The sequence below is a fragment of the Calypte anna genome, chromosome 1, assembly GCF_003957555.1.
Source record: "Calypte anna isolate BGI_N300 chromosome 1, bCalAnn1_v1.p, whole genome shotgun sequence".
Lineage (NCBI taxonomy): Eukaryota > Metazoa > Chordata > Aves > Apodiformes > Trochilidae > Calypte > Calypte anna.
This window is the reverse complement of record NC_044244.1, coordinates 40,179,352-40,193,908: the sequence shown is the minus strand read 5'-3', so window position 1 is coordinate 40,193,908 and position 14,557 is coordinate 40,179,352. Positions and strand designations below refer to the sequence as shown.

General features: G+C 43.8%; 1 protein-coding gene across 6 annotated transcripts in view; it reads left to right on the top strand.

Annotated features, from left to right (window-relative positions):
• The window catches only part of PRR5 (proline rich 5), a 93,072-nt gene that overhangs the window by 74,562 nt on the left and 3,953 nt on the right, over nucleotides 1–14,557 (top strand). For all 6 annotated transcript variants that reach the window (XM_030468937.1, XM_030468942.1, XM_030468940.1 and 3 more), the window contains one exon: nucleotides 13,516–13,654. In XM_030468937.1, the coding sequence (XP_030324797.1) occupies nucleotides 13,516–13,654 (139 nt within the window). The remainder of the gene's footprint in view (nucleotides 1–13,515; nucleotides 13,655–14,557) is intronic.

The following is a 14,557-nucleotide window of genomic DNA, read 5'->3' as shown; positions in this document are numbered from 1 at the left end:
CTTTATTCTCTTGGACGTTAAACATCACATCTAATTATTTGACAATTCACCGGGTGATTTTTGCATGGGGCTGCACATGCACTTCTGTGCACACGTGTTTGCCCATGACTGTAATGTGGCAGTGACAAAGCATTTGTAAATGCAGATAAACTCCAGCTCAGATTTATTCTATGAACAGTTCTTCACAGACACTCAGCTCTGCACAGACTCACTTGGTGGTTTGTTTCAAAGTCATATTAGCGTATTTGACTGAGATGATTGTGGATCTCTCTGTGCCCAGAGGAGTCACTTAACCAGGAATCAGACAATCTCTAGCCCTAAAACTGAAAGGCAGAAATGCATAACCTTGTTTTTGGTGGATCTTTATTAGCAAACTGGCAGTTCAGCTTCTTCAGGATCTGAACCACTCTATTTAAAGCCTCAAAGTAACTTTCTTTCTTCTAATAATTTCGTATTTTTTACTTATCTTCAGTCTTCATCTTCTGCTTTGTCTTTTGCAGTCTCATACAAAATGTTTAATAACAGTTTAAAGAAAGATAATAGATTGGAGTTATGTGGGTCAGGGGAAGACTAGCCTGTTCTTAGTATTTGATCTGTTCTGGAAAGAAAAATCCTATTGCTGTCTTTCTGCAGCTGAGCCATTTGAAAAACTCTTAAACAGCTGAATGCAAACCATGTCTGGGGGTTTTGTCTTCCTTATCTTTTGTCTGTATCTCAGTGGCACCAATGAAAGGAAGAGAGAGACAGAGCAGCTTCTCATGCTGACATTGACATAACTTGGCACTTTCTGGAGATGAAAGTGAGTATGACAAGATCTTTATTTCTGAGGCAGTCACAGGGATCTGAAGTGTTCACTTCTGTCAATGCTGCAGTGGCAAGCTTCTCTGCCTCTCCCTCCCCTGATCATTGCTGTTGCTATGAGAAAAGCAAGAGGCAGAGATGAGACAAGATACAAGTTAACCCTTAAAATATTCTAGTCTTTGCCAGTATGCCAGTGGCTTAGGATGAAGTGAGGAAAAAATAATGTGAGGGAACACTGCTGGGGGCTCATAGTAATACAGACCATCATGAATTGTGTGGCTACATCTGTCTAACAAATGCAGAAAGGGCACCAGTGCCTAGAAATGGACGTGTAACACATAGGGTACAGCCTCCAGTGACTGTAAACCAGTATAAAATTATTAACCAGAGGTTATTCTGACTTAAAGCAATTGAGATTTTGATGTACAAGTCCTAGTTTTCAGTTTTCCTCCTGCCGTGATATTTACCTGTTTGTCAACACATGTGGCATGGTGTTAGATGTTTACTGAAGATAAGTCCTATATGAATTCCTAGCTCCCTCCACTGGGCTGAGATAGCCCTCCAAGGGGGGAAACTGCTTTCTGCCAGCTCATTCCAGTCTGCAAAGCTATGGCCTCCATTTCTACCCAGCCCAGGAACATTTCCTTGTTCTGCCTTTGGATTGTTGCAGAGAAATCCCCTGGAGGAAAAGTGCACGCAGAGTTTAAGTGCATCAGGTGCAGCTTAGTCAACACAGGCTTGGACAAAGCAAAATTTAGTCCCTGCTTGAGGCAGTTTTGATCCTGTTTCGAGACTGTTTCCTAAAGGCTAAAAAATGTCTGAGTTGTCTGCTTGGGATGAAAGTGGGATGAATCATCAGGGAAACCCAGGAGGAAGTACCTGAAATTTTCTATGCTGACAAGCGCAGACAGGTGAACTCATAGCAGAAAGATTAAACTCCCAGTCCTTGACCCCGTTCTGTTCCAAGTAAGTTTGATATAGGGCATTTCTTTTTACCCAGGTGTCTCTTCAGAATGGATCAAATGATCCTGTAGTCCCTCTCAGTCAGTGACTTCCCAGAGTTTAATTCAATGTTTCTAAGGAACTTGAAGCTCTCAGATGGAGAGTCCTCCAGCAGTGCTGAGCCCCATTGAAAGTAAGAGAATGATGTGAACTGGCAGCATGCCCTTGTTTGAAAGCAGGCTAGTGGTATCCTGGGCTTCATCAGATAAGGTATCATCAGCAGGTCTAGGGACATGATCTTTCCACTCTTCTAGGCACTTGTGAGGCCACACCTGGGGTGGCGTGTCCAGTCCTGGGCTCCCCAGTATGAGAGGACATACTGGAGAGAGTTCAACAAAAGACCAAGAAGATGATAAAGGAACAGGAGTATCTCTCATGTAAGGAAAGGCTGAGAGAGCTAGGACTGTTCAGCCTTGAGAGGTTAATATTTATATGTTTCTGAAGGAAGTGAAGCCACTCTGTTTTCGCTGATGCTCAGTGACAAGACCAGAAGCAATAAGCACAAACTGAAATACAGGAGTGTCCATCTGTCCATAAGGAAACACTGTTTTACTGTGAGGGTGACTGAGCACTGGCAGTTGCCCAAATAGGTGGTGGAATCTCCATCCTTGAAGACAGTCAAAAGCAGTCTGGACATGATCCTGGGAAGCTGGCCCTTGCTGGACCAAGTGACTTCAGAAATCCCTTCCAACCACAGCCATCTGTGATTCTGTGAACATTAGGATTTCGTCAGTGTTAAGTGAAAAAATTCATCAGTCTCTCCATGTCTTAATTGTTTTCCATCCTTTATTCACCCTTACTGGGTCGGGTTGGACTGCCAGCTTATGTCACCCATCACAGGTCGACTTGAACTGCAGCTAACATTCAGGGTTAAGCTAAATAATTATTGCCAAAAGTTCTGTCCTTCCCTTTCAGACTGCAGAAGGGTTCAGTATTAGACTCGCTCACCTCCTGAATAGGAAAGCTGCAACTACACAAGGAAAGCACCTAGTGAAAGTACCGAAGAAGTCCATCCTCTCCCCTGTTCAAAGGACTCAGTAGTTTGGCTCATTCTTATTTCTGGAAACTAGTTATCCTATCAATTATTGACCATTTTCATCTTGTTGGTTAAATGATTTCTAGCGCAGGTTGTTTATGCTTAAGGGCTGTTGCCAAGTCCCGTGTGGTAAGTTTTTACATCACTGTTTGCCAGAAGCACCAACATATTCTACAAGAAGCCCCACACTGAGCGTGCCCTATTTCCTTGTTTTTTCCTCTACACTTCTGCTGCTATCACTGTTAGCAAGAAGATCTTCCAGATAGTTGACTTTTATTCTGACACTGCATGGCTGATTCTACTCAATGTGTTACCTTTAGTGTCAAGACTGCAAAGGCTGAGAAAAATCTGCTGTCATATATGGTACTTCCACGCATTCACTCATGGGTTTGCATTTAGTCCGTGTGTAAATGGAGGCCAGATGCTGCTTCACAAATTCCATGTGTGTAATACTGGAGAATTCACTACACAGGGAACAAAGTGAGTGGGCAATTTAGGGTTAGAGAGCCCAATATCTCCACCTACTTGGGCTTCCTGATTTTGTGTTGGGGCCCAGGGAGTTTCAGCAGGGGATGTAAGAGCAAGATCTTTGCGCTTTTCAGTAGAGCATTGTGCACATCTGCTGAAGATGAAGTAAATGTGTCCAGGAGACACCCACGATATTGTTCTGCATTGCAGTAAGAGCAGCAGCTGTGACCAGCTAGACACAGGAGGACAGCTTCAGATGTTGGAGCAACAGTTGCTGCTCCAAGAGCAGCTGTGGTCTCCTTTGAGCTTGCTCAACAAAAATGCCATTGTGTGTTAGAGAAAAGAAAAATTCTACACATCTGGGAACCACTCCTGAAGCCTCTTCTCAAACATATAAACCATAACATAACTTCACTGCCCTAGGTTTGTGTGTGAGTGTGAGCATCACAGGAACAGTGAAAGTTAGATGATTAGGCATTAGATGGTATGAAGTATGTGCATGTGTATTTATTCAAAGTAATCATAGAATATGCTGTGTTGGAAGGGACTCATCAGAATCATCAAGCCCAACTCCTACTTCAGTGTATGGCAGCTCCAGAATCACACCAAGAGCCTGAGAGCATCTTCCAAATGCTTCTTGAACTCAGGCTTGGTGCTGTGACCACTTCCCTCAGGAGCTTGTTCCACTGCTCAGCAGCCCTCTGGGTGAAAAACATTTTCTTGAAATCTAACCTAAACCTCCCCGGATTCATCTTCCTACCATTTCCCCAAGTCCTGTTGTTGGTCACAGGAGTGAAGAAATCTGTACCAGCCCCATCTCTTCCCCTCATGAAGAAGCCATGTACTGCAATGAGGTCACCCCTTGGCCTCCTTTCTCCAAGCTGTACAATCTAAGTGACCTCAGCCCCTCCTCCTAAGTCATCCTTTCCAGACCCTTCACCATTCTTGTTACTCACCTTTGGACATTAAAATGGAGAGATTCAGACCTAATGCAGGATGTGACCCATAACATACCTGGGAGCACATGTGCTGCTGCCAGTGGTGGGCATGGCAAGGACTGGTGGCCCCTTTGTCCCCAGTTCCTCCGATCAGTGATTTTTGTGCCTGCTCAGAGTCCAGGTCGCTCTGTGTTGTTCAAGTTTTAGAAGGTTAGATATGATGCAATGGCAAGTGTTACGTGCACCAGAGCAGGATAACAGGTAGTCATGACTTGTAAGGGCACTGGTTTCCAAATGTCTATATAAGCAAGGCTGCTGCTACCACTTTGGCTAAAATAAGAAGCAGAACTTGCTGTTTATGTGGTCACCAGGTGTGAGCTGCAGTCTGCACACCCTTATCAATTCTTCACCAGCAGTGTTGGCTGAGTAATGTATGTTTTCACTATAGATATTATTCTGTGTCTGCCTTGTGGTATGTCTTGTGACTTTTAATTTCAGTGTTCCCTGGGAGTAGTTGGGCAACCATTATTATGCAGTATTTGTCAGATTATAGCCACTGCATGTGTTTCTTTCAGTCATATTGATCTGACTGGTTGCCAGTTAAAGAAAGAAATGCATTTCTTGATGTGTTTCTCTGTCTTACAAGGAATCTGCTGCTTTTAAGCACAAAACAGTTTTGGTTTTTAGCTGTTTTCCTGTGTGGTAAAGACAGGGCAGTACATGAGGCCAGGACCTTACTTTGCCTTTGGGCTTGACAGTGTGAAGGCTTCCTGCAGTATGTTTCTTTTCATATAGCACAAGGTCAGGACTGCTTCAGCAGTAGGTCATGGATTTTTGTTGGTAGACCAGGGTGAAAGCCAGCCTTTAGAGACTCCCCAACAGACCTAGGATGAGGATGCCCCAGCAGAGTGAGGCTCAGGCTGTGTTACTTGGCCGTGAGCTGAGCTGTACACAGTTGCTTCCTATGTGAGACTTTGCTCATCTGAGCTATCGAGTCACCGAGAATAACGATTGCTGAAATGGCTTCATTAAATCTTCCAGAAGTCTGGCTTCTACTCATTTTCTTGAGTTCAGAAGTCCATTACCCAGAATCTGGCTTGCAGCTGTTCCTGCTTGGGGTCTGCTGTGGGAGAGCTGCTCCTGCATCAGGCACCAAGTGTGCTGGGCTTCCCTCTGTGCTGTGTCCACTTCTGGCAGGGCCCTGGTCTTGGCCTCCTTACTTTGCCACCCTGACCCAGGGGAAGACAGATTTTATGCATTTTTTTACATTTTATTCTATTTTATTTTTCATTGAAAAGCTATCCAGCAGTTTGCCAGTGGAAATAAGAGGCATTCTTCAATACCAGTACTTACTCGTGATAGCAGCCCGACCAGCTGAAAGCATTAAAGCTAAAATTGAGTGCTACATCATTTAATCACTGACCAGTGTACACTTTGGCACATCTGTAGTTGCAGGGGGGGGGGTGAAGTAGTTCTCACAATTGTATGCAATTGTTGGGGTACACTTAGACACTGGGGATATCTTTTCATAGATAATTTATTACGTAACTGGTCCTATAATACTCTGTGCTAAAGAGGGAAGTGAAAAGAAATGGAGTGAAACAATTTCTGGGTATTAATAGTGGTGGGTGCTATTTTAGTCAGAACTGGAAACTGTAAAGGACCTTTTATAAGTACTCAGCAAAACACTGAGTTACTGCTGGTCAGTTAAAAGCAGTTTGCTGTTTAACAGTAGTTTTTGGTTGTTTTGGAGATGGATGAGTGAGGAGTTACCTGGGGCAATGTGTGGTTGTCAGCCCAGAACTGAAGCAGCCTGCAGTAAAGATGAATACAGGGAGGCTCATGTAGCAGAGGAGCTCTGCAGATGACAAGGGGTTGCCCATGGCATGGAAATGGAGCTCAGAATGGATGTGGGGCATTACAAAACAGCAGATGTCAAAGGGACAAACCAAAGAGTTAAAATAAAAAGAGTCAAGCATTAGAGAGTGCTGGCCACTTGGAGATACAGCTAAGACACTGAAGTAGAATAATACAAGCCAAATATCAATGAGAAGCATTCAGGAGAAGCAGGTAGCAAAAAGAACAGCCAGCAGCTAGGTTTATTTCCAGCCTCTTGGCATGCATGAGATATCCCTTTCAGGTATGCCTGAGAGCCAGAGGATGTGACAGTTTTAGCTGTAGCTCTTTTGTCTCCAGCTGCTGTGATTTATGAGCTCAATTCTCTGGGCTGGTGTCTCACCTGCCATCAAGAGGGTGAGGCATTGCAGGATTTTTAGGGTAAGTCCTCTTTCTGTCAGCTATCCCAAGACATTTCTGTCAGTTCCCAAGATTTCAAGATGTTTGAATGAAGCAGTGAATATACCATTCTCCTGCAACTGGCTGCTCTGTCCAGCAGGAGTACTTGAGAAGTAAATTTCATCATGCTGGCAAACGCTGGTGAGTGGGCTGTAATTCATGGAGTGACTGGGCAGAAACTGATGCAGCTTGCATCATAGCCCAGGAGCAGGCTCTGCTCCTAGGACTGTAATTTGTTGTTAGTTTTTTCTCTGAAATAGTGAGAATTTGCAATGTCTTGGCTCCCTAATACAGGTAAAAAAAGAGATGTGCAGCTTCACATTTTGGTTTTGGGGTAAGAAGCAAGAGGCATAAGCAGCAAACATTACCCCAAACCAACTCCCTTTCAGCCATGTGCCAGGGTTTCACAAACCAGGTCTTTTCCATACTATGTCCTACATCTGCTCATAGAAGCATGGGAAGCCTAAATCTCTGTGTCCTAAGTTAGCTGGGCTGTCTTATGAGACATATTGGACCATCATCAGCCTAAATACTTCTTTATGGCTGTGACTGTCTCAAGGGATTGCTTTATGTCTGGGTTTTTTTTTACCAGCGTCTGAGGAAGTGAAGTAGCCAACACCAGATGAAAAGCAGTGGGAGGCAGATGATTAATTTATGGATTCCTTTGGCACTCACAACCTGCAAGCCTCCTCAACAGGCAGGCTCGGTACAGTCAGGTTTATGGTAATTTCAGAGCACTTGTTTGGGAGTGCTGATATTATCTGGTTACATGTTAGGTGGGGGTTTTTTAACCAAAATGTAAAGGTTTTCAACTATAGTGATGAATAAAAAGATGGATCCAGAGCCTTGGCAGGTACGCATGGGGACAAAGGCTGCAGTCAGGTTTACATTTTACACTGGGTTGGATCTGTGGCACCTCGACCTGCCTGTGTGTCACTGTCACTTTTCACTGCTTATAGAGAGAAGAGCAAGGTGTTTATGAATTAATATAAGAGGATAAAGAAATAGAGAGTTTTGTTTGTGGTTATTTCATTGCCATAGTAAAGTAGAGAAAGGATTTTGATACTTTTTTTAATACAAAGAGTGGCAAATGGTATGAAAGTAGGAGTTCAGGTTTCTGCCAGTTTTGCAAGTCATGTAGCCTTTGCTTAGATACAATGTTGAAAATGGTCTAGTAATGTTTTTTGTTAAAACATACATTCATTAATCTTTTTTCGAAGCAATCCATCTTTGTTGTACAGCATGCAGAGTATTAAAGTGATAAACTTCAGCCTCAGGCAGGTTTTAAGCTTGTGTTCGAGGCAGACTCCTTGAAAAAGGAGGCTGTGGCCTTACGTGGGATTACAAAACCTCCAGCTATTCTGAACATATCTGTTTATTTGTAGTGCCAAGGAAGAATTTATTCTTTCCTCCATGCTTTCGTAAGAAGCCCTTGTGACCTTTAAAAACTCAGTAGGAGTTTGTGGTTGAGTTATGGAATTAACAGGGAAGGAAACCTGAGCAGTTCAGTGCATCTGTTCTCACTGCAATGACTTATGGGTTTGACTCATGGGGTTTTGTTCCCAAGCACAAGGAATTTTTTATACTGGCTTCTAAACTGAGTGCAGCAATGCAGGGCATGCACGTGGCCAACGCAGTGGTTCTGCAGACCAGGCAGTCACTTCATAAAGTAGCTACCTCAATAACCTGTAGTCTTGTGGGAGTATGGCCCTTCTGGGAGCACTTATAGATATATGTATCAAAACTAGTAGTGCAGTGTAGAGAAACAAGATACACCAGGTGCCTTGAATTGCCAGTGAGTGGGTGTGAGTCCACCTGTGCCTGGTTAGGACAGGCCCCTATTGGGCATGAGCAAGGCCAGGGGGCCAATAAAGGTGGGACACACACCCACAGAGGAGAGCTCACTCTGGTGCGAGGCATGGAGAGGCCAGCAGCTCGTCGAGCCTCTGGAGCAAGAAAGGCTCTTCCCACTACACTTCTACCCTGGAAGCGCTGTGTGGTGGCTGGAGTCCTGGAAGAGACCAGCAGCTCGTCGAGCTTCAGGAGCAAGAATGGCTCCTCCTGCTACAGTGCAGAGGGTCCTTTTTGTGCTTTTGAACTATTATATACAATTCTCCATTTCTAAATTATGTAATTACAGTTCAATGAAGTAAGGGACTCAGATACTGTGTTACATGCAGAAATATATGTCTCTGTTGTTTATGCTGACTGTAGACCTTTTCCATTTGCAATGGTGTTCACATATTCTGGACTTATATTCCAATTATGCCTGCCTTGAGAGTAGGATAGACTCTTGTCATAATATTACATTATGATCCTTTCAGAGATAACGAGATGTCTCTTGTTGCATTTCAAAACAGTGTGAGCAAGATGAGGATTTGATGCTACACTGTTACAGAAGCATTAAGGTACTTGCAGCTATTTGATGTTGAGCTATTTTGGCCCTCAATTGAGAAATAAATAGGCCCTTTGAAATTCCTTTGAAAGGCATTTAATAAATACATCTCACCCTTGCAGAGAAGCATGAAACTCTGCTGCTAAAACAAAATTGGGTTCATTAAGGATCATCATTATCTTTTAAAAAGAAGAGTTTGCATGTCTGCAGAGCAAATACTGCATTAAAGATTAAGGTAGAGACTCTATTCTACTGGTAATGCTCCAAGTTTTCTTTTTTCCTCCAAATTACGATTTAGCTTCCTACAAGCTATTTTTTTTTATTTTTAATTTTATTGGAGATTTTTAAGTCTCGCCATCAGTTTTTCAGAAACTGTTGTGGCACAGATAGTCCCAGGTTAGGTTTGTTCTAAAACTAATTTTGCCTTTGTAAACACAATCGTCTACAGATTTGGGAAAGGGCCTGAAAAGGACTTTATATATCTTTAAGTATATACGATATCCATGTAGGTAGAGGTATATATGTCTATACAGGTATATCTCTATTTATATATAGATGTAGAAAGCTAAAGCAAAAGAGAAGCTTCCCCTGGTCTGCTGAAGCTGATCTGCTCTAGGATATGTCCATGATTCCCCTTGAAGGTCACCTCTCCTTGCCCACCCCATCCCCATTCAGTGCTGAATTACAGTACCTTCTAAAGTGAGGTTTGCACACTGCTGTGGTAACAAGAATTAGCAGGTCAGTCACCATTCCAGACCCCCTCTCTAACCCATCTATGCTGTATACTAACAGCAGGGAAGCATAAAGAGCTGGGACTCTGCAGCTCCCACCCAGGGCCATGGGATCTGCTGGCTTCTGCAGCCCCAGTTGCTGTGGGGTTGCTTCTTTTGCCCTGAGTCCTGCTCCTGGCTGGCTCAGAGGCACTGGTGTCAGAGCAGCCCCCTCTCTGGCTGTCCTTCAGCTTCACCACACCCAGGGTTCCCTGAAGAAACAAAACTGGAAGAACTACAGAATTGGAAGGCCCCACTTTCTCAATAGGGTTGTGAGGCACCTCTGCTGCTGTTACTGTCCTTGGTATATCTCAGCTAACCTGCTGTGTGCTGATGTATGAACCTGCAGCTCCCTTCTGCCTGGGCCATGATCTTAAAAGCTCATGAAGAGGAGCAGAGGCTGCCTAGCATCCCATAACTCAATCTTTGATAGCCTACAGCCTGGACTCCAGGGATAGGACTCTTCCAGCTATGTCATACTGACAGAGCTGCAGCAAGGACCAGCTGGCTTTAAAGGAGGGGACATGCAGTGACAGCAGCATTGTGCTGCTCTGCCCCTGGGCAGGGGCTGTGGCCAGGCAGAGGTGGAACCAGCTTGCTCTGAGCTTGCTGACACTCCTCTAGGCCACTTGTGCTGGGGAAATTCGTAAATAAGTGACAGTATTGTTGAGGTCATGTAGAAAGTTAAGGTTTGGAAACTGAGGTAGTCCTTGCTGAATATTGGCATGTATTTGTATTTGGTTAAATAAAAGCCTGGAGGATGTTCGTCACTGAATAACACAGTTGAAAGAAATTCAAGAAAAACACTCTTTTATATGTTCAGGACATGATCTGCAGCCTGTTGTGCTCCTGCTCTCACAGAAGCTCAACGCTGAAAAAAAAAATATTTAAGGGAACTGCCCCATTCAGCACCTGCAGGAAAGCCTGGAACAATGGCCAACACAGGAAGGATATCACAAGTGGATACGGCACGTTTGTGCCAAGGTGCAGAGCAGAAGAGAAGTCACCACCACTCCAGAGGATGCCAGATGTTTGCTGACTTTTCAATATGTTTTGAAAAGCATCCTGTGGATGATCACAGAGCTGAGGAAGAAGACTCATGACAGGCTGTGTTAAAACTGGGTGGTTTTACACTCTACAGGTGGTAATTTGTGGCCTCTTCCTTTCAAAGGTGGGAACTAAAAGAGGGTGAAGTCAAAAGGGAAATGAGCAGTGCTTGTGAGAGCAGGAGTGAAGGGTGAGGGCAAGACTGAAGAAGCAGCTAACAGTGAGCTAACAGGCTCTCCAGGTACAGCAACCATTGGGCAGCAGTGGTGAGGGAAATCTGAAATCTGTGCCCCAGCACAGCTGCTCCTCAGCCCCATGATGGAGAGGGGCTGCAGCCTCTGTCCTCTCAGCTCACCCCAGGAGCATCACCTCAACAAAGCAGAGCTTCTGGAAGCTTCCTTATATCCCTGCCAGAGCAGCAGTCAAGGCAGAATGCAGCTCAGCCTTTTCATAGAATCACAGAAAGTTAGGGGTTGATTGGAAGGTACCTCCAAAGATAATCAGGTCCAACCCCCCTGCCAGAGCAGGGTCACCTACAGGAGGTCACACAGGAACACATCCAGGTGGGCTTTGAATGTCTCCAGGGAAGGAGGCTCCACAGCCTCCCTGGGCAGCCTGTGCCAGTGCTCTGTCACCCTCACAGTGAAAAAATTCTTCCTTATATTTATAAAGAGCCAAGCTTTTGAGGTGTTCATCAGGGAAAGAGGAGTGTATAGCAGAACAGATAACTCACAACCCAGAGGAGACCACAAGAACTTTTCAGGCATGTAAGCCTGGTAGGAAATCAGACAGTATTAAGATGCTGTGGGGCAAAGACACTTATCACTCATAAAGTACCGTAGTTCTGCCAGTGATGTATTTTGTGGGCAGCATGGTGCTAGTGAATTACTGGGTATCATTCTCCACAGTTAATAGTTAGCTACCCTCCTTCACAAGAATCAAAAGTACTTAAATGGCAGAAAATTTAATAGAGCCTTACCACGAAGTCTGAGCGAGAGCAAGGCTAAAATATCAGTGGCTTTTGCCACTGGTTTTATATATTATGCTTAAGAGACCAGGTCCAGAGGTAATTGGAGTGGGAGCCTGGAGCAGTGCCAGCAGGTTATGAGCTTGATGCAGTTATAAATACGTAGTAAGGTAGCACACATGGTGCCCTTCTAGGAGCTGAAACATCTTGGCCAAATTCCAGCAAGGCAGGAATGGAAACCCTAGAGCACATTATAAGATGAGAATTCAGACTCTTCCTCCTGTTACTTGAAACATTTTCTCTGATAAAGGTGAAAAAAAACTTGGAAAAAACACATACGCCTTCACTAAGTCTTCTGAATTATTCCTGTATTATTTTTGTCTGGTTAAAATTGGTTGAGTAGCTGTGGGATCATTCTGCTGGTTCCTTGGTGTTTGCAGGCTTTCAGATTCACTGCATAATCCCTTTTGTTCATATTTGTATTTGTGACTTTCCCAGTGTTTTACCAGATATAGCACATCTCCAGAGGTTGTTATTTATTATTTAAATCCCACTGAAGTGGAATCCAAATTCTGTCTATTCTCTGTTGGCCATTATTTAGTGTTCATTCATAAAGTTTTATCAAGTAACACCAGGTGGCATTCAGGCAGCACAGCAGCCAGGAGGTGAAGTAAGTCACTGGCATGGCAAGCTGATAGTCACCTGCAGACATTGATTGTTTGGTGAATCATACTGAGCAGCAGAGATATCCTGAACATCAAGATCCTTCCACATGCTGAAAAAAGTGTTGCAGTTCTACTCATTTGATCTGCATATTGCTCTCTGGAAGCTTTCATCCCAGCATGTTGTTTTTACAGTAATTCAGGGACATATAATATGAAATCCAGAATTCTGCTAAACTCCAGCAGATTTCTTGCTGAGTCTGACATTTAGGCTCTGAAGTTTGCAAAAAGATATGTTAAACATAGGGCCACACAGCAACACACCCAACTGCAAGAGGAATCCTACTCGTGAGTACACAAGGCTCTCTCAGGCAATGCAGGAGCACACATGCTGCAGCTATAAGTGGAAGGGGGACTGCATCTCCATAAGGTTTTCCTGCCACCTCTGCAGCTTTGTACACCTGTTTATGGTTGCATGTGCAGAGGCAATAGCTAAGGGCAAAAGATTTTGCCTGTGGGTGAATCTTACCATGCAAGTTTTAATGTGACTTTTGTCTGGATGATGGCAGGTGCCAGGGAGGGCATGAGGAAAGAGATCCACACCTTGTCATTAGAAATACTTGCTGTTCAAAATATCCTGGAAGCAGTATTTCCAAGAGTCTTAGTTTCACCTTTCTCTTAGCCCTGTTGGTATTGCTTAGATGGCAGTGACACCTTGTGGTACCAGCCACTAGTGCAGGACTCAGTGGTAGTGCATTGAGGAAATCGGGGTAACATTGCAATAGCAAGAAGTCCAAGGTTACTTTTCTTCACAGACCACATCCTCCATCCTCCCTGTCTGCATTTGCACTAAGCAAGTTGTACATTTCTGGATTTAAATATCCTGGAAGTAGCTACTGCCTCTCTCTGGGTATTAGAGCAGTGTCTGTATGGTGAGGCTCTCAGGTTTGACTCACATCCCTCAGCTTTACAGTAAGAGGAATCAACTGCAGTAACAAACCAGTATCACATCTTGTTGCACCTTTGCTATTTTAACTTAGTGAAAATGCTTGTTGCCTTCATGCTTGCCCCAGAGAGGAAGCAAAGCTTTTGTTTGGAGGGGACAGTGTTCACCTTGGATATTTTCTCTTTCAGGGGGTTCATGAGTCGAAAGGTGTGACTGAAGATTATTTGAAACTGGAATCCCTGATCCAGAAAGTTGTATCTCCTTACTTGGGCACATATGGTCTGTATTCCAGTGATGGACCCTTCACACACTCTTCCTGTATCTTGGGTAAGAATAACAGAGGCTCGTTGTGACACAACACAAAGGATTTCACCAAAACTTTGGTGCACACAGGACCAGGGCCACATGAGAGGAGACTGCCAGTGATAATGTAACACAGTTGGGTTCCTTTCCTAAGGCCACACATTTTGCAGTCTGCAAAGTTACAGTGAAAGTTGCCAGTGGTAGATGAAAACATCATCATAAATGTGCTCATTAATAGATCCATGATTCTAGAGTGTATTTAGCATTCCCATTCTGCCTTTTAATGAGAGAACTTTAACATGGGATGTTTTATGGACAGCGAGAGGAAGAAGAAAGAAGCTATTTCTAGAGTGCTGAGTAGTGCTTGTTCATTAGTGCACAAAGGTCATACAAGGCTGTTTTAAAGCAGGGAAGAGAGTAGGAATTTGTTGTAGAGAAGAGTAAGCTGTAAGTCTTAAACAAGTTTTCTGCAGAGTGGAAATTAATATGCTGTTCTCCCTCAAGCTGGAGATAAGAAAACCATAGTAGAGCACACATACCAATGGATATTCAGATTATATGGATGGGAAAATAATGTCACATAAATTGCCTCTGGAAGCTGTTGAGCCTTCGCTGCTAGAAGCACTATATATATCACATACATAAGCATGCACAAAGAGCAAGGTGGGTAAACATGGCCCTGCCTGGTGGCAGAGGCTGGGTGACTCTCTTGTGTCCCTTCCAGCTTATTCTCTATAGTTCTTTGAGCTCTGAAGCATTCAGTGACTTCCATGAAGATCTTTGGAATATCCTATTTAATCATGAAATCTGTTGAAAATGCAAGGGGGATACTGTCAGTGCAAATCAAAACGAAAATGTGGCAGTACCTGAGTATTTTGATGTTAATACTGTGATAGCCTGCTTGAATAGATAAAATAAAGGGGAAAA